The sequence below is a fragment of the Dromiciops gliroides genome, chromosome 4 (genome assembly GCF_019393635.1).
Source record: "Dromiciops gliroides isolate mDroGli1 chromosome 4, mDroGli1.pri, whole genome shotgun sequence".
NCBI lineage: Eukaryota > Metazoa > Chordata > Mammalia > Microbiotheria > Microbiotheriidae > Dromiciops > Dromiciops gliroides.
Window position 1 is genome coordinate 241,172,363 of NC_057864.1, and position 21,277 is coordinate 241,193,639.

The following is a 21,277-nucleotide window of genomic DNA, read 5'->3' on the forward strand; positions in this document are numbered from 1 at the left end:
ATGATATTCACTAAGGAAATAGCAAGAGAATACTGAGCTGCCCTTGATGAATTTGTCATCTGATCCAGGTGTACTATATCTGTTAAGGCTAAAATTCTAGCTATTCTGTCTAAAATATCTAAAAAGTGGTCACCAATAAATTATAAGCTTTAGCAAGAGTTAGGCTTTTAAGCATTTATTAAGGAGAATAAGAATTTGGTAAAGGGAGAGAGAAAGGCCTGATTCATCTATCTATTAAAGGGAGAGAACATTCCTAGCTCTGCTCTCCACCAGAGTCCACATGAAAGAGAGAGTGTCAGAGCACCAGGCTCCCCCTTCTTCCTCCCCCAAGCAAACGTCACTTCCTGATGCCAAAGAAAAGACGCATGGTCTTGCCCTCAAAGACCTTCACCTCTTGGCAGAGCTTTTCTACTGTAAATCTCCAGCAGGTGGCATCATTCCAATCATTACATATCCTTGGGCCCTGAAAAAACTGGAAGATGTGATTGCTGGATCACTATCAGTGACATCTGAAAAATCATGGATACGGGTCTGACCATATCACCCATCTCTGACCCTGCCATTCATTAACATTCAGTAGCTCCCTATTGCCTCTAAAATCAAATATATATTTCTTCCTTTGGCATTTAAAACTCTTCACAACTTGTGCCCAACCTACCTTTCTAGGCTTCTTACCCATTACTCCTCTTAACACACTCTACAATCCAGTCCTCTCAGCCTATTGTATTTCTCCCACACTGTCATCTTTATTATCTCTACCTTTTCACAGAGACCTATCTGCATACTTCAGTAAAATATTTTGCCCAGAGATTGATTTTTTTCCATTTATCCTTTCTCACATTTATCTGAGTTCATATCCCATTATATTCTCCTTCACTTCTCTCTCTGATGATAAGGTCAATTGCTCTACATGTACCAATATTTCCCTTTTCCCTGATCTTTGATGTTTCCTTATCTATTAGTTCCTTCTTGGTGGTCTACAAACATTCTTGTGTCTTCCATCTTTAAAAACACCATCACTTGTTATAACTCTCCTTGCTAGCTATCATCCTCTATCTTCCTCATTCTCAAGGAAACCCCCTTAAAAATCCGTCTCTCCTTAGTGTCTATTTCATCTTCTTTTACTGTGTTTTAAACTTTCATTAATCTAGCTTTCCATGTCATCATTCAGCTGAAACTGCCCATGGATATGAGGCAGGAGACCTTGCAAGAAGCAAAGGAAGGGCAGGACTATTGGTCTAAGGGATGTGTCTCTGCCCTCTTGAAAGTTTGATAGACTTCAGCTAGACTTCGAAGCCTGGGTCATCCATTGTAGTGGATTTCTTCCAAACAGCTAGACTGGAGGGCCTAAGCAACCTTGTTTGTTAGACCAGCAATATTTAGGGTGGCCAGTAGATATAATTCTCATGTGGTACCTGTCTTAGATGTTGGTAAAGAGAGCAACCAGCCTTTCTCCTCCTACCCCCAAGTAAAGAAATTCAATTTCTCTTGGAGGGCAAGGGGCACATTTTCAGAGATGCTATCAAATGAAATCCATTTAGACAACCCATGTGGAAACATTTATATACACAAATATACACGTATTTGTGTATAAATGTATGCAGTATATACATACACATATAGATACATATATGTGTCTACCTACATATCTATTTTTCTATCTATCTATCTACCTATCTATCTATCTACCTACCTACCTATCTATCAGCTATCAGCTATCTATCTACATACCTCTTATCTATCTATCTATCTATCTATCTATCTACCTATTTATATTGGTATGGGGCAGCTGGAGGGTAAAGTGGATAAAGTGCCAGGTCTCAAGTCAGGAAGAATCATATTCCTGAGTTCAAATCTGGCCTCAGACACTTACTGGCTGTATAACACTAGGTAAGTCTCTTAAGCCTACCTGCCTCAGTTCCTCATCTTTAAATGAGCAGGAGAAGGATATGGCAAACCACTCTATTACTTTTTTGCAAAAAAAAAAAAATTCCAAATGTAGTTATGAAGAATCAGACAAAACTGATTGACAATACCAACAATATGTTAACAATATAATATTATATATGATATTATATAATGTAATGTATAATGTCATAAATATTAGATGGTCACACATCTACTATATATAGGGATCAAAGGATAAATATACAAAACAATGTACAGAATTTGAAGTGCTAAATAAACATTAATAGTATTATTACTATTATTATTCTATTATCTGAAAATCATGTGTAAAATATGTGTGGGAGTAGGCAGCCAAAGGAAGATAATGTGCAAAACTTGAAAGGCAGATTGGACCCAGATTGTAAAAGACTTTAAAGCCAATGATAGGAGACTGCTTTTTGTTCTAGGTATACCGGAGTTTCTTGAACAGGTGAGTTACATGGTTGGAATTATAATTCTTCTTTCTGGTTCTTAAAATACAATGCCAATCTCTAATACCATATACCCATTTATTCAACTAGATGGCAGAAAGATGGTATAATGCATGGAGTTCTGGGGCTAGAGTCCAGAAAACCTGAGTTCAAAATTAGGTTCAATCCCTTACCAGCTGTGTGATCTTGGATAAGTCACTTCTTTTTTTTTTTTTAGTGAGGCAATTGGGGTTAAGTGACTTGCCCAGGGTCACACAGCTAGTAAGTGTTAAGTGTCTGAGGCGGGATTTGAACTCGGGTCCTCCTGAATCCAGGGCCAGTGCTCTATCCACTGCACCACCTAGCTGCCCCTTAACTTCTTTTTACCTTACCCCCCATCTATAAAATTCAATAATAATAGCACCTACCATCTAGGGTTGTTGTGAGGATAAAAGAGGATGATATTTTAGAGGATTTTGAAAATATGCTGGCACTCTATATAATTGCTATTATATAAATACTATTATTATTATTTCTACTTTTCAATAAGGTATACAAATCCTGAAACATATTTCATTCATTGGACATATCCCAATCCTATTATATCTTAGTGATAACTCTGAGGTCAAATTTACTTCCTTGCATTAGGACCTTTGGTTCATCTTGCTTGTTCCCAAAACTTTAGGTATTTGTACATAGACAGTTTGATAATTTGGAGTATTTTTGTGGTTTTGGATATGTTTATCCATTTAGTTGAAATTCTCATTTTTTCTATTCTTTCAATCTTGAGAGTATTTTATTTTTTTCAGTTACATATAAAGTTAGTTTTTAACAATTGTTTTTATAAGATTTTGAGTTCCAAATTTTTCTCCCTCTCTTCCTTCCCCTTTCCCAAAGACAGAAAGCAATCTAATATAGATTTTACATGTGTAATCACATTAAACATATTTCTGTATTAGTCATATTGTGAAAGAAGAATCAAAACAAAAGGGAAAAACCTCGAAAAAGAAAAAGAAAAAAGAAAAAAGAGTAGAAATAGTATGAGTTAATCTGAATTCAGATTGCATAGTTCTTTTTTTTTTCTGGATGTGGAGAGGATTTTCCATCATGAATCCTTTGAAATTCACTTGGATCATGGCATAGCTGAAAAGAGCTAAGTCTATCACAGCTGATCATTACACTGTGTACAATGTTCTCTTTCTTCTGCTTACTTCATTCAGCATAAGTCCACTTAAATTTTTTCAGGTTACATAATTTCTTACAGCACAAAAATATTCCATTAAAATCAAATACCAGAAAGGCAGTAAGCTCCCGAATTCATGACTCCAAAAAACATCCACATAAGGTCATAGGAAAATGCCTGGAGCAGTAAAACTCACAGAAGAATGTGCTGAAATCATCTTCTAACCAAGAATGGCTTGGAAGGTCAGAAGGAGGGAGCAGCTGTGCTGATACAGGAGTTGGGCCCAACCCCACAGTCACCCTGACACAGATCCAGTCTCAGGAAGTCCTCACCAGAGAAGGAGAGCCCCAGAGCCTCTAAATCAGCTGAAGCACCTGTGCAAAGAGTGCTAGTTTTGTTTCCTCCTTGCCTATTCTAATTCCTTTAATTTCTTTTTCTTCTCTGATTGCTAATGCTAACATTTCTAGTACAATATTGAATAATAGAGGTGATAATGGACATCCCTGTTTCACCCCTGATGCTTGCTGATGGTTTTAGGTAGATACTGCTTACTATTTTAAGGAAAGCTCCACCTATTCCTAAGCTCTCTAGTGTCTTTATTAGGCATGGGTGCTGTATTTTGTCAAAAGCTTTCTCTGTATCTATTGAGATAATCATTTGATTTCAGTTAGTTTTCTTACTGATGTGGCTGAATATGTTAATAGTTTCCCTAATGTTGAACAAGCCCTGCATTCCTGGCATAAATCCCACCTGGTCATAGTGTATTATCCTGGTGATCACGTGCTGTAATCTCCTTGCTAATATCTTGTTTAAGATTTTAGCATCAATGTTCATTAGGGAAATTGGTCTATAACTTTCTTTCTCTGTTTTGCTCTGCCTGGTTTTGGTATCACCACCATATTTGTGTCATAAAATGAATTTGGCAGAACTCCTTCACCTATTTTTCCAAATAATTTGTATAATATTGGAATTAATTGTTCTTTAAATGTTTGGTAAAATTCACCTGTGTGCAGAGCCAAGACGGTGGAGGAAAGGCAGTGAGCTCTTGAACTCATGACACTATCACTCCAAAAATCATCCAAATAATGCCATAGGAAAATGCCTGGAGCAGCAAAACTCACAGAAGAATGTGCTGAAATCATCTTCTAACCAAGAACAGCCTGGAAGGTTAGAAGGAGGGAGCTACTGTGCTGATATAGGAGTTGAGCCCAACCCCACAGTCACCCTGACACAGATCCAGTCCCAGGAAGGCTTCACCAGAGAAGGAGACTCCCAGAGCCTCTGAATCAGCTGAAGCACCAGTGTCGTCTGGAACTAAGCTCACATTCTGGTGAGTGGGCTGAGCCCTGGGCAGGGGGGAGACTACACGGGTCTATTCTGGTGCTGAGGCAGAACTTGGACTTTTCAACCCTGTAGGAGGGGAAGTGGATAAGGAGGGAGAGGTGAAAGAAGGGAGGGAAGAGGATGGGGAGGGGGCAGTCAGAAGCAAAACACTTTTGAGGAGGGATAGGGTAAAAGCAGATAGGAAATAGAGTAAATATGGGAATGGAATAGGATGGAGGGAACCAGTTAATAGTAGTAATTGTGAAAAAAAATTTGAAGCAGAGGCAAGAGCAATGATGATGATTGATGATGGTGGATTGATGATGGTTGGAGGAAGATGAGGACTGATCAATGAGGACTGATTGATGAGGACTGGTTAATGGTGAGGAGGATTGAAAGAAGGAGGATTGGGCAGCTAGGTGGCACAGTGACCCTGGATTCAGAAGGACCCAAGTTCAAATCTGGCCTCAGATTCTTGACACCCTGACATTTACTAGCTATGTCACCTTGGGCAACTCACTTAACCCTCATTGCCCCACCAAAACAAAAGAAAGAAAGAAAGAAGGAGGATTGACTGAGTATAATGATAAGGATTGATGGATGATGCTTAATTGATGATTGATTGATTGATGCTGATGATGGCAAAATGTATAGTACTTATTTTGCTGGGCTATTGTGAAGAAAATTTTTTGTCAAGTTTAAGGTACTATATAAAAGTCAATAATCAATGATATGGGTTCATTGTAAGGAAATCTCTATTTAAAGTATTATATGAATATAGTTCACTATTTAAAAAAATGATGAGCAGGATACTATCAGAAAGACCTGGATAGACCTGCATGAGCTGATGCAAAGTGAAATATACTGTATACAAAATAACAGTAATATTGTGAGATATTCTGCTGTGAATGACTTGAATGACTTATTTTTAGCAATGTGATGATCCAAGACAACTCATAAGGTCTTGTGAAAAATGCAATCCATCTATAGAGAGAGAACTGGTGGCATTTGAATACAAATTGAAACATAATTATTTTTGTTAGCTACTTTATTGGAAACAAAAACCATGATGGGCAAGATGCTATCAGAAAAGCCTGGAAAAACCTACATGAACTGAATGATTTGGTTATTTTCATCAATCCAAAGATTGAAGACAACTCTGAAAGACTTGTGAAAATAGCAATCCATCTACAGGGATGATGGTATCTGAAAACAGACTGAAGCATAATTTTTTCATATTTCTTTAATCTGAAGTTTTATTTTTGTCTGTTTTCTTTCACAACCTGGCTAATGTGGATATATTTTGCATGACAAGTCATGTATAACTTATATTGTATTGCTTTAGTTCTTGGGGGTTGGGGGGGTGGGGAGGAAGGAAGAGAAGTTGGAACACTAAGTTTTTAAAAATTGATGTGAAAATTTGTTTTTACATGTAATTTGGAAAAAATGAAATTTTTTTTAAAAGAAAAAAATTTGGACCCCATCTTATAACTTGTACTCCAGTGAATTCTACCTAAATTAGAAATTTGAACAGTAAAAAAAAGAAAAGAAAGTGATTCTGTTAATTGTACTCTTAGGTCAGGCTTCTTGAGAGCAGAGTACAAAATGTGAAGATTTATGTAAGGCAGCTAATCACATAGGGCTCAAAAACCCAGTCCACAGGCCAGTGATGTCTAGCTCAGGAGCAAATCCAGCCTAGGACCTTGATCATATATAGCATTTAATACACATTTGGGTATTGAATCACTGAGATCCTTATATGAAGTCCTTGAGTCCAATGTGCTGTTTCTCTTGGGTCCTTTTGTCAGCATCACTCAAAATTCTACATTCTTAATTATTATTTCTGACTGAGGTTATTGATTTTCTTCAATCCAAAAATTATGCCTTTTTGTTGGTCCCAATTATGTATTGAAGTTAACTTTCTTTTATCTTTATAAAATGTTTCCTTGGGTTATATATAATGAGAAGTGGTCCACTTTATTTTTTTTTTTTTTTTTTTAGTGAGGCAATTAGGGTTAAGTGACTTGCCCAGGGTCACACAGCTAGTAAGTGTTAAGTGTCTGAGGCCGGATTTGAACTCAGGTCCTCCTGACTCCAGGGCTGGTGCTCTATCCACTGCGCCATCTAGCTGCCCCTGTGGTCCACTTTATAAATGCTAAAATAAGCCAAATTCTATCAAAGGTGTCTATGGATCTGGCCCATGCAATACAGTGAGTGACTGACCATAACATATTAAATGTGACTGGATTCATATTTTGTTGATCATGAAAATGAGATGGACCCACAAAGGACGTAGAGTCACATAGATGCAGATTTTTTTACTCACTTTTACACATCTCATTCCAATCCTCACAGACAGAATTTTCATCACAAAGAGCTCTTCTGTCAAATAAGGAGATGTGTAGGTAGAAGAATTTATTTGGTGTTTCAATTTCAGACTGTGGCAGATCAAGTCTCTGATACTTTCTGAAATGGTAAAAGGACTTTCTATTGGCTGCCAGCACAGGTGGCGTGGTCATGAGCTGAATGTATATACTCCCCTCCTTTTGCTCTACATTCCTCAGTCAGTGCTTTGGGGTCTCTCAAGAGGAGTTGGTGCTTTCACAACTGCAGCAGGACTAGAGGTGTCAGGATGACCTTAGAGACACTTCCCACTGCCCAGGGTCTAGTGCTCCTTTTCTTCAGTTTCCTAGTGACCAACTCTGGTAAGATTTCACTTTCCTTCTTCTATAGGTTCTGGGCTATTAGGAGTTGGACTAAGCTGGACTGGGCTGCTGCATTTGGGGGAAATCTATCAGTCAGAAATGCATAATACAATATTTACCATCTATTTTAGGGAATGCAAGGAAATTAAAATGTTCAAATGTGTTTTCTTCTCTTTTGAGAGCTTTCTCTATTAGGTTTGGAGGGAGATTATTCAACAGAAAAGAGGGCATTTGGTCCCAGAATTAGATTTTAAGATCCCTTTCTATCCCAGGAATGGTCTGAGTTTTACTGCGACTTCTAATATGGCAGATGATCAAGGAACTAACAGAGATCCCTTGACTATGTATCATTTAGGCTTTATTGTCCTGATGCCCTTGACCTGCTCTAGTGAGTCATCTCAGAACCATAATGTCCTTCTAAATGACTAAAAGAAATCCCAAATCTTTACCATGTGTCCAATTCAGTGTATGATTATAAGGAAGGAAGACTTCATACATGAAGCAAGCAGAGAGATGCCTTGATCTAGTCACTCAACCCATTTGTCAGTAGATGGCCATTATTGAGACTTGGCCAGCCTGGGCTGGGCTTACTAGCTAGATCATTGTTAGTTTGTGAAATGACCTAAAGGTTTTATTTAGCCTTTACAACATGGTAGAGGTGAAATACTGCTATCAGGTACCACAAGAACTAAATAACCCCTCCCCTGCTTCCTAAGTCTGAGCCCCAATCTAGGGCTTGTGCTTTTAAGACCTGTCCCACTCAGCTCAAGTACAAAGGGTCACACCCTTCCCTAAACTGAAGTGTTTTGCAAATATTTTGCTACAGAGGTAGTTTTGATCTCCTCTCTCTAGAATTAGTCCTCCCAGCACCTAAGTGACTGGTCAATACCATCCCCATCTTATAGATGATGAATCTGAGAATGAGAAATGTTACCTGTTGTCTCCCAAAGACACTGATATGGACAGTGAGAAGTGGAGCTGGGATCTAGCAGAGGCTCAGGAGCCCCTAAACTCCTCTAATTATCCTGTAATTTGATATTCCAAAAGTGACTGATCATAAACTTCCTTTGAGTGCTTAGAATATCATCTTCTTATATATTCCCAGCAATATCAAGCCCTTATTCATAGTAGGTGCTCAGTAAGAATGAATTCACTATTTTCATTTGTGCTAACTTTCCCAAGGGAAGGAAGTGAGAATCTTATATGCCTCTATTCCTTCTATAAAATAACCTCTTAGCTATAGAGGAAACAAAACTGGAGGTAGTTGGAAGGCCTTGATTATGGCACTAGAGATGTGACTTTCAGAAAGTTACTTTACAACTTTCAATCACATTATTCTCTCCTGTTACAAAGAGAGGCTTGGAGGAATTTTCTCTAAGGAGTTTTCCTGCTCTGAAATGTGAATGTTTCATGGCTCTTTCCCACTCTCTGTCTTGGCTCCCTACCAGTCCATCCCCATCTCACTGAGAGGAAGGCTACACATACTATTTTAGCTTTGGGATGTAAAAAGCAGGCATTAGATGTTCTCAAGATTCCAAAGAGGGTTGGGTTCCCAGAACATTTAACACCTGCTATGTACCAAGGAGATGCTAGAAATATGAAGATACTAGGAGTGGAATGGAAACATCACATTGACAGGAAAATTCAAAATGTATATAGGTCAGACACAAAGTAGTTGTTTTTAGAGGAAGAAGAGTTCTAAAAATTGGGAAATTATCAGGAAATTGGGAGGTTTAGGTAATATAATTTCAAGTAATATGTGAAGGAATCTGGGAATTCCAAGAGGCATTAGTAAAGAAAGAGACCATTCCTAGCATGGGGGACAAACTGGGCAAAAGGAAGGAGATAAAAAAAAAAAGAAAAGGAAGGAGATGGGAAATAAACTATCATGTAAGGGAAACAGCAAATGGTGTGACTACACCATAGACTGAATGAAAAAGAATAATCTAAAATCATCCTGGAAAGATAAATTCGTACTGTATTAGAATGGTCTTCAAATGCCAAATGTGGGGTGTGGGGGAGGATTGTATTTTATTCTAGAGGGCAAAGGTAGAGCCAATTGAGATTTTTGAGCAGAGTAGGAACAAGGTCAGCATGACAGCTGTCTAGAGGACGGATTGAAGACTGCAGGCACAGAGACCAATTTGGAAGTTATTGTAATAAATTATCTTGCAGCAAGAGTAGCTGTAGCCTGAATTTTGATATGTTTTTTGATATGTTTGATTGATCTTCAAATTATAATTGATAGAACCATTTAGTAAGGCCTATTGTCCATCTTTCTATCCCAGAGTTTCTGATAATCCAAATGATACCTTTTAAAGGGATTTCCTATTGTAAGCTGATCCAACTGTCTAAATTCCCTCCTACCAAGACCTATAATGGCTAAAATCCTTGTGAAGGCTCTCTACTATGGGTGCCTCCACTATCTTTCATCTCATTTTCATTGTTACTCTGCAATCTGACTTCCAACTTCATCATTCAGCTGAAACAGCTCTCTCCAAAGTAACTAACCATCTCTTAATGGCCAAATCTAATTAACATTCCTCAATTCTCAAACTTTATAACTTCTCTGTAGCCATTGACATTGTCAATCTCCATCTTCTCTGATATTCTCTTCTCTAAAATTTCATGACACTGCTGTTTCTTGCTTCTTCTCTTAGCTTTCTGACATCTCCTCCTCAGTCTCCTCAGGTCACACCCACTAATCATTGATGTGCCCCAAGAGTATGTCTTGAGCTCTCTTCTCTTTACTCTCTATACTATTTCACTTGATGATCCCATCCACTCCATTGGGGTGAATTATCATCTATGCAGATAATTTTCAGATTTATCTCTCCTGAACTCCTGTCTCACATTTCCAACTCCCTACTGGTCATCTTGAACTAGATTTCCTGTAGAAATCTTAAATTCAACATGTCTAAAACAGAACTATTACATTTCTCCCTAAACCTTCCCACCTTTCAATTTTCTTGTGGAGGGCACCACCACCCTCCCAATCACTTGCTCCTAAATGTCATGCTCAACTCTTTTGTCTCTTATGCCCCACCATATGCAATCAGTTGCTAAATCCCATTGATGCTACTTTTGTAACATCTCTCATCCATACCCTCTCCTTTGCTCTGACACTGCCACTACTCTGGTGTAGGCCCAGATTCCCTTATGTCTGGACTATTTCAAGAGCCTTCTGCTTGGTCACTCTGTCTCAAGTTTCCATTCCAGTACATCTGCTGCTAAACTGTTACATTCAACTTCCTAAAACTCAAGTCTGACCATGTTACCTTCCCACTCCCAAACAATAACTTCAGTGTCTCCATACTACCTCCAGGATCAAATATCAAATATTCTTAAATTCAAAGCTTTTCACATTCTAGCTCCCCCTACCTTTCTAGCCTTTTAATATTTTGCTTCCCTCCACATACTTTTTGATCCAGTGACATTAATCTCCGCTGTTCTTTGCACAAGACATTCTGGTTTTCCCTATGCCTGTAATTCTCCCACTCGTCTTCTCTGTCTCTTGTTTTTTTTCTTTCTGTTTTCATTTAGGTTCCAGATAGTTTTACCATCTACACATCTACTACCTCTTATTACCCACCCCCTTAATTTTAGTGCTATCCCTCCGTTTATTATCTTCAATTTATATTTTTAAAATTAATATATTTCCCAATTACATGTAAAAACAATTTAAATTCCCTTTTTACTGTTTTGATTTCCAAATTTTCTCCCATCCTTCCTTTCTTCCCACATAATTGAAAAGGCAAGCAAGTTGATAAAGGTTATACATGTGCAGTTATTCAAAATATAATTTCGTATCAGTCATTGTAAAAAAAATACCAAAAAAAAAAAAAGAAAAAGAAAAAGAAAAGAAAGAAAATAATAGTATGCTTTGATATGCATTCAAATTCTACCTGTCATTTCTCTGGAGGTGGGTAGCATTTTTTTATCACAGGTACTTTGGAATTATCTCAGATCTTTATACTACTGGGAATAGATGCCATTCAAGATGATCATAGTAAAGTACTACTGTTACTAGGTGTAATATTCTCCTGGTTCAGCTAATTTCACTTTGCATTACTACATGTACACCTTTCCAAGGTTTTCTGAAAGCATATTGCTCATCATTTCTTACAGCATAATAGTATTTGCTAACCAGCATATACCACAATTTATTTAGTTATTCCCCAATTTAATGGGAATCCCTTAAATTTCTAATTCTTTGTGACCACAACAAGGGCTGCCATAAATATTTTTGTACAAATACATCCTTTCTCTTTTTCCTTTTATTTATTTTGGATATAGACCTAGTAGTATTACTGCTGAATCAAAGGCTATGCACAGATTTATAGCCCTCTGGATATAGTTCCAAATTTCTCTGCAGAATGGTTGGATTAATTCACAACTCCACCGACAATGCATTAGTGTCTCAATTTTCCCACATTCCCTCCAACATTTATTATTTTTCCTTTCTGTCATATTATCCAGTGTGATAGGTGTGAGGTGGTACTTAAGAGTTATTTTAATTTACATTTCTTTAATCAAGTGATTTAAAGCACTTCTTCATATAACTATAGATAGTTTTTATCTCATCATCTGAAAACTGCATGTTCATATCCTTGGACCATTTATTAGTTGGGAAATGACTTGTATTTTTATGAATTTTACTCAGTTGTCTATATATTTGAGAAACTTACTGTAAAATTATTTCCTATTTTCTCTTTTTCTTCTAATTTTAACTGCATTCTTTTGTTTCTATGAAAACTTTTTTAAATTTAGTATAATCAAATGTATCCATTTTCTATCTGGTAATGTTCTCTATATCGGATTTGAATATAAATTCTTCCCTTCTCCACAGATCTGACAGGTAAACTATTCCATGTTCCCCTAATTTGCTTATGAGATCATCCTTTTTGTCTAAATAATGTAACCCTTTTGACCTTATCTTGCTATATTCAACTATACTTAGTTTCAGCCAAACTGCTCTTCAGTTTTCCCACCATTTTTTGTCACACAGTGAGTTCTTATTTCAAAAGTTTGGATCTTAGCTTAGCTAACACAAGATTACTATGGTCACCTATTGCTGTGTATTGTATGCTTAATTTATTTCACTGATACACTACTCTATGTTTTAGCCAGTATGAGATTGTTTTGATGATTATTACTTTGTAATACATTTTGAGGTCTGATATGGCTAGGCCACCTTCCTTCACATTATTAAAAATAATAATTCTGTCGATATTTTGACCATTGGTTCTTCCAAATGAATTTTGTTATTCCTTTTTCTAGCTCTAAAAATAATTTTGGTAGTTTGGATAGTATGGTTCTGAACAAGTAAATTAGTTTAGGCAGAATTGTCATTTTATTATATTGGCTCAGCCATAAGAGATTATTAATTTTGCAGTTCTTTAAAATTGACTTTCTTTGTGTAAAAAGTGTTTTATATATGTGTTCATATAGTTCTTGGGTACTTTACATTGTCTACAGTTATTTTAAATGGAATTTCCCTTTTTATCTCTTGCTACTGGACTTTGTTGTTAATAAATAGAATTGCTTATGATATATGTTCATTTTTCATATATGTTACAACTTTGCTAAAGTTCTTAATTATTTCAAGGAGGTTCTTTTTTAGTTGATTCTCCAAGTATATAATCATATCAACTTCAAAGAGTGATAGTTTTGCTTCTTCATTGACTCTTCTAATTTCTTCAATTTCTTATTCTTCTCTTACTGTCATTCTTCCCTCTGGTTCTTCTTAATATACAATATCAATCCCTACCACCTGATATGCATTTGTTCACCTACATGGCAGAAATATGGTACAATGGATAAAGTTATGGGACTGGAATCAAGAAAACCCGAGTTAAACTAGATTCAATCACTTGCCAGCTGTGTGACACTGTATAGGAAGATAAGATCAATAGGGATACATTATTTAGACAGTGCTTACTGCTGGGTAGAGTTGGGTGTGGCCTGCTGTTAGCTGCCTCATGCAGAGGTCTGGGGACTTGCTACTGGCTTGCCAGGTGTGGATTCTGTTCCTTTCTTGCCCTTGAGAAAAAACTTTCCTGAAAACTTTTTAAGTTGTCTTAGCCTGGAATATGGTTTCACCCAGTCCCTTTGTTGGTTTTGCTGCTCCAGAATCTATTTTGAGCCATTATTTTAAAGTTTAAAGTTCTTTGGAGGGGAATTAGGGAGAGGTTGGGTAACTCCTTGCCTTTTACTTGACCATCTTGGCTCTGCCTCTCACAAGGTGTCCAATTCATCTTGTATACATAGTTTGTACAATGTTATTAATCATTTTTAAAGCAAGTATTATGTGCCAGGTACTATACTAAGACCTTGTGATATAAAGAAAGGCAAAAAAGCAGTGCCTGGCTTAAAGGAACTCAAAGTCTAAATGGAGGAGATAACATGGAAATAGGTTGTGCAAACAAGATATATACAAGAAGGAAACTGACTGCCTAAACTCCAGGCTCTGCACAGGTATCCCAGCTTCTTCCTCTCCATGCTTGGGACTCTCAGAGGTTCTTTACTTCCAAACTGGAAGTGTAACAGGGAATTTTGCTTCTTTTCCAGACCAAGAGAAACTCCAACTCAAGGGAGGAGAGACCCCATGCTCTGGACAAGTGGAGATCTGGCACAATGACTCCTGGGGGACAGTATGTGATGATTCTTGGGACCTAGAAAATGCTAATGTGGTTTGCCGGTAGTTGAACTGTGGCTCTGCTTTGGCTGCCCTAGGAGAGGCTACATTTGGACCAGGAAATGGGACTATCTGGCTGCATGATGTAGTGTGCACTGGAACAGAGTCGTCTCTGTGGGAATGCCCTGCAGAACCCTGGGGGCAGAATGACTGAAAGCATGAGGAGGATGCTGGAGTGATAGGCTCAGGTGAGTGTGAAGGATATAAAATGGGGCTGGAATATCTGAGAGTAGACCCTGAGTTGGAGGACATGGGGCTAGATTTTGCCTCTAAAAGGAGCTTCCACAGGTCTGTCCTCTGGTATCAGGGGGATGCTGTAACCTGATCCTGGATTCATAGAATTCAGAACTGAATGTAAAATGAATGGTCATGATTCCAATGTCTCTGCTTTACAGAGGAGGAAATGGAAGTCCAGTGGGGTTATATGACTACCATCAGGTCACACAGACTAACCTGTATAATTTACTGGGAAATATTTGAACCCAGGTGCAGAGTCCCAAAACTGCAATATATCTTATGTTCTCCAGAGCTCTTTCCAGGCTTGTAGGGAAGGGGAAGGTAGGTAGAAGAATTGGGAACCTTCCTGAGTTGCTTAAAGAGAGTCTTTGGGGCAGAGAGCCTCTCCCTTTTCTGGAGTTTTCCATGCTCAACAAATTCCTAATTAGACTACTATCTGGAGATTTCTGTCTGTCTCACTCTGGTAACCTGAGCTGGAAAAAATAGATCATCTTCACTTTTTCTTAGATTTTTCTCCATCAGGATTTGGTGTGGTGAATTTTTTATTTTTTCTTGGAGGAATTTGGGGTGGGGGGAATTCTGTATGCTAATTCCTCCTATTCTGTCATCTTGACTGCATCTCTTCAAAAGGAAGAAAAAAGATGAACAAAGCCCTAGAAACTCAAAAAGTAAAGAAACCTACTTAGAGTGACCAAGGTCTTGGGGCAGAGGAGATGGTTACTTCTCTAATAAAGAGGGATCACCTGAGGCTAATTCTGCTCCTTGGGTGAGAGGCATCCATCCCCTCTGCTGCTTTCATATAACTCTTGCCTGCCTAAAAGAGTGGAAGGATTGCATTTCCCTACAGGTGTCAGACACACTCTTCCAAAGAATACCAGGAATTAAAAACCTTCACTTTTATTTCAGGCCCAATCATAATCACCATGGTTGGTTAAGGAAAGTTACCATGCTTCTTCTCCCTTGGGAATATACTAGACAAAGTCTTACACTAGTAATTGTATTTCTTTGCTCATCATGGAAATCTTGGAGCTCAGGGCCACTCACTGGAGTTCTTGCTTGTCTTTCCAGGATTTGTCAAGCTGGTTGCAGGGGATGGACCCTGTACTAGGAGGGTAGAAGTCAATTCTGAAAGAGAATGGAGCACAATCTGTGATTGGAATTTTAGTCTTTTTACTGCCAAGGTCATCTGTGCTGAGTTAAAGTGTGGGACTGCAGTCTCCATCATGAAAAGAGCTCAGTTTGGAAAAGGAAATGGCTACATCTGGGATCAAGAATTCCAATGTAACGGAAGTGAACCACTTCTCTCATTGTGCCCCACAGTACCCCTAACACGGGGACAATGAAATCACTGCATGGACGTCAGAGTCATTTGTTCAAGTAAAGCTGACACAATGCTTTTATCCTGCTCCCACATTGTACTTAACACTGAGATTAGAAAGTCACAATCCGGGGCAGCTAGGTGGCGCAGTGGATAGAGCACCGGCCCTGGATTCAGGAGGACCTGAGTTCAAATCCAGCCTCAGACACCTAACACATACTAGCTGTGTGACCCTGGGCAAGTCACTTAACCCCAATTGCCTCACTAAAAAAAAAAGAAAGAAAAAAAAAAAAGAAAGTCACAATCCCTTTTCTAAAGTCCTGTCTTCTTCTCCCCAGGGTACACAGGCTTTCATCTCATGAATGGAAGATCCCAATGTGAAGGAAGAGTGGAGATCCAAGTTTTGGGGACCTGGAGAACTCTCTGTGACTCCCACTGGGACATGGCAGATGCCAACGTTCTCTGCCATCAGCTCAACTGTGGTGTTGCCAAGAGGCCTCCAGAAGATGTACATTTTGGCAATGGAAATGTCCAGGTCATCGGGGATACATTTTATTGCACAGGGACTGAACCTCATTTATGGAATTGTTCTGTGACTGTCCTGGGAATTCTCCATGTTCCAAAGGAAAAGTTGCCTCTGTGGTCTGCTCAGGTTAGTGAAGGGAAATCTCTTATTTCTACTCAAAGCTTCTCTCTAGGTGATGGGCCAGGGAAAGCAAGGATAGACCTGCAGGATGGAAGTGTCTACAGTCATCAACAGTCAGGCAACTCTTTTCAGTATGTAGAGGAGATCCATAGCATCTTTTCTCTTATGCCAAGTGTGAAGAGCCCTAACCTTCTTGTTTGGAATTATCCATGGCATTTGTACATATTTACTTTATCTATGCCATCATTCTTTCATGACTTTACCTTCCCAGGCAGGGAAGATGTATTGTGATCCATCAACTACCTTTGGGGAAAGGGTAGAATTATGCTAATGTGCAGTACTAATAGTGAACAGAGATGCATTGGTTCTGAACTTTGGTGGGAAGAACCAAGAATGAACGAACTTAGACAGGAAGGACAAGGAATTGTCTAAATTCACAGGTAGGTGTTTCCCCAGAGCAAGATGATAAGATCACACTGCAAGGACAGACTACATTGGACAAGATCATGAACACAAGGTTGATATTGGGTGAACCATATTACAGCCACCTTAGAATAAAATTCCAGTGCTTTGTTCCTTGAAAATTGCAACTCTTGACTCAAAAGGCCATTTGCATAAGACTGCTCTCCTTAGTGCAAATTGATTTCATGAGGGATTGATTTGTTGAAAGCTAGAAAAAAAGAGAGATCCTGAACAGAAAAAAAAAGGATAGAGCCTGAATTGAAAAACCATGATCTCTCTTATCTCCCGATCTCACTAACTTTACCTCAAGAAATCATTGTCCATCAGTGATGAGATTCTTATGCAAATAGATCCTTGGAGCAAAGATCTTATCTTCTTTGTATATTTGTAGTTTGTTTCTTTGTTTGTTTTGGGTTTTTTTGCAGGCTATGGGGGTTAAGTGACTTGCCCAGAGTCACTCAGCTAGTAAGTGTCAAGTGTCTGAGGTCGGATTTGAACTCAGGTACTCCTGAATTCAGGGCTGGTGCTTTAACCACTGTGTCATCTAGCTGCCCCTTCTTTGTATATTTGTTAGAGGTAGAAGGAGTTGAATTAGGGTAAAACCTCATCAGCACTGCATGTCTATCAGACATAAAGATGGGTCAGGGTCAATAGTACAACTCTAGATCAGTGGTCTGAAGGTACAGGACTCTTGTGAGTAGAGGGTATCTGTTGCATCAGTCCAGTTCAGCCAGAGCCTGGGGAGAAAACTTGAGAAAATAGATAATGAAGAATATGAAAGATTAAATTACAGGAAACAAAGGTGCAAGCTTCCAAGCTTATGAATTTATTAAAAAATGCATGCCAATTGCATAACTAATCAAGAACTGTGGTCTTTTTCAGCTTTGGCACTAAGAATACAGGGGAGGCAGATTTTTATGCATTAAAAATCAACCAAAGGGCAGCTAGTTGGCGCAGTGGATAAAGCAAGGGTCCTGGATTCAGGAGGACCTGAGTTCAAATCCGGTCTCAGACACTTGACATTTACTAGCTGTGTGACCCTGGGAAAGTCACTTAACCCCAATTGCCTCACTCCCCCCCCCCCGAAAAATAAATCAAGACCAATTAATTAAAAGAAAACAATTAACCAGAATACAAAATTACAATACAAATATACAATACAAAAATACAAAATCTGATTTCTAAATGGAGGAAAGATTTGACACTTTCCAAATTGGGAAGTGAAGAATATACAGGTGCAAATGGCTGAAATCAGAAAAGAGGGGTCCTAATCCCCCCAAGTGTCTGTATTCAATAAGAAAACCATGGAAACAGGGGCAGCTAGGTAAAAATGATTCTAGCCTGGTATCCCCTCTCTCTTAGAAGAGCAGAGTGGGCTCTAGCTCCAAACTCTTGTCTCCCCTCCTGGTGGAAATTAAGTCTACCTTGGAGAAAGGGCAGGGGGAGAAGGTAGGTAGAGAGGCAGCTAGGTGGTGCAGGGAATGGAGTATAGGGCCAGGAGTCAGGAAGACCTAAGTTCAAATCTGACCTCAGGCAATTGCTAACTGCATGTCCCTGGCTAAATCATTTAACCCTGTTTGCTTCTGTTTCCTCATCTGTAAAATGAGCTGGAGAAGGAAATGGCAAAGCACTCCATTATATTTGCCAAGAAAACCCAAAATGGGGTGGCAAATAGTTGGGCACAGCTGAAATGACTGAACTACAACAGGGATAGAAGAAGGCTAGAGATATCTATTCTTCATCCCTTTGAGCCAAACAGTGACACCCCCATGTTACTTGTGAGAAGGACAGCCCTCTCTACATGTGAGACCTCACCACATCCAGATCTCTTTTCATATAGGCCCTTATGACAGGTGAGGTTCTCCCTACATAAATATAGCCATTAATATAGTCTTTATTTTATTTTTAAAATACTATTTTCCCAATTAAAGAAAAATTTTACATGCATTAAAAAAATTTCAGTACCAAATATTCTCCCTACATCCCTACCCAATTTTAATCAATATAGTTTTTTTTTTCAATTCTTTTTCTGGGCAATGAGGGTTAAGTGACTTGCCCAGGGTGGCACAGCTAGTAAGTATCAAGTGTCTGAGGCCAAATTTGAACTCAGGTCCTCCTGAATCCAGGGTTGGTGCTTTACCTACTGTACCACCTAGCTGCCAAATCATCAATATAGTTTAAAACCAGTTCATGTACCCCATGTTCTGCTCTATAGAGTTTAGACATAGACTGGTGGCAGATAGGGTAAAGCTACCCTATATAGTTCATAGGTTTTAAGCCTAGCAGAGTGTAAACAAAACCTGAGGAAGGATGACAAAGTGCTGCCACCTTTCTCTCAGAAGTTCTTCCTTATAGAAGGTCACAGACCTCTCAGGGCACTCTGTATATGGAGGGTATGGTTGGAGCTGTGGGAGTGGGAGAATAGAACTGTCAATGAAAATGATTCTGTTTGACTATTTAGAGCCAAAACAGGCCTTCTTGGGCTGGGAAATCCCTTGGTCCCTCCCTCACAACTGTCTTCTTTCCAATTTACTGACCCTTTTCTCCTTCTCCCATCCAGTGCCTTTCTTCAGAGTACATATTTACCTCACTTATCCCTTCCTGGATTAAAATTTCCATTTCTCTGTATCTCAGTGATGTGCAGGAAACCAGACCCAGTCCCTCACATTCACTAATGCAGAGTCTTACCAGGAAAAGGTACCTGTCCTGTTCCCAGGTAAGAAAGAAGGTTGAAAAATCCGAGGAAACCCCTCTCTTTCCTTGAGAAGATGGGAAATTAATCCTTGTGTCTCCCTGTAGAACATGGACAGCTCTGTCTGTTGAATGGAGGAGGTCCCTGCTCTGACGGAGTAGAAGTCTATTACAATGGCACCTGGGGGACCATCTGTGATGATTCTTGGGACATGAATGATGCCCACGTGGTGTGCAGGCAGCTGGGCTGTGGGGTGGCCTTCGAAGCTATGGCCTCTGCTCACTTTGGACAAGGGTCAGGGCCCATCTGGTTGGATGATCTAAGCTGCTCTGGGAATTAATCCCACCTGTGGGAGTGCCCCTCCCTCTACTGGGGTCAACCTGACTGCAGGCACAAACAGGATGCAGGAGTCCTCTGCTCAGGTCTGTGCCACACAGAGCTCACTAAGACACAGCGGCTTGTGGGAGCAGTGAGGAGGTAGGGTTTAGAGACCTGAGGGAGAAGGAGTTGATTGAGATAAGGAGGATCACTGTCCCCAACCAGAATAGTCCCTAGAGATTAGTTTCAGGGCAAGACCCCTGATATCTGAAAGGTGATTTTATTCATCTACTACAATTGTATATGTGGGTATCCTCCTTTATGAAGATATAGATGTGTATACATATAGATATGTATATATACTTATATATACATAAATATGTACATATGTATATGTGTGTATATATGCATGTATATATACATATATATATACATATATATATATATATTCCTTATATCCTCATTTCCTAGTAGAGAGCTATTCACAGAATAGGTAAACAATTAGGTCTGTTGATTTGCTTTATTATTGATGGACCACACACACTGATTTTGAAGCTGTATAATTGAATAGGGAGATCACAGTAAAGGCTTTCCTATCGTTAACAATGAGAGAGACAAGACAGAGAGAAATGTTCAGAAATATAGAAGAAATAATTCTGGAAAAGAAGATTCTCTATCAGGGCCATAAAAAGTAATTTGATTTCCAGAGGGAAGAGACCCAGAGAACAGGGGAACAAATGTCCCCTCTGATTCTGCCATACTTTCTTCTCCATTTCCAGAATCCTTGGATCTCAGGCTGGTGAGTCATGACCAAGAGTGCACAGGGTGGCTGGAGGTTTTCTACAATGGAACGTGGGGTAGTGTGTGCCACAACTCCATGGACCCCAATACTGTATCAGTAATCTGCAGACACCTGAGTTGTGGGACCAGGGGGCATATTGATACATTTTCTAGCCCCCAAGAAAGTTTGCAAGTCCGGTGGATAGATAAGATCAACTGCCAAGGTCAAGAATCTTTGCTCTGACATTGTCCTTCTCAATCCTGGGACCAGAATTCTTGCCACCAAGGAAAGGAAGCCCATATTACATGTGCAGGTAACTATATCTGTCCTATCTGTTTGACTCCTTTTTAGTGGGATTATTATTTAATTCAAGTATGGATTCAATCTGTGGGCAAGATACAGAGTCAAACTTATTTTCACCCATCCAATAAACAGTGGAAGAGACCTCCAGTCTCCCATCTCCAACTCCCTACTGACATCTTGAACTAGATGTTCTATAGACATCTTAAATTCAATGTGTCTAAAACTGAACCCATTACATTTGTTCCCAAACCAGGG

General features: G+C 39.0%; 1 protein-coding gene across 1 annotated transcript in view; it reads left to right on the forward strand.

The window, feature by feature from the left end:
• Positions 1-21,277, forward strand: part of LOC122754953 (antigen WC1.1-like) — a 117,181-nt gene that overhangs the window by 81,492 nt on the left and 14,412 nt on the right. Inside the window, 6 exon segments of the mRNA XM_044003379.1 lie at positions 15,571-15,879; positions 16,159-16,425; positions 16,428-16,472; positions 19,573-19,644; positions 19,728-20,042; positions 20,718-21,032. Coding sequence (XP_043859314.1) covers positions 15,571-15,879; positions 16,159-16,425; positions 16,428-16,472; positions 19,573-19,644; positions 19,728-20,042; positions 20,718-21,032 — 1,323 coding nt within the window.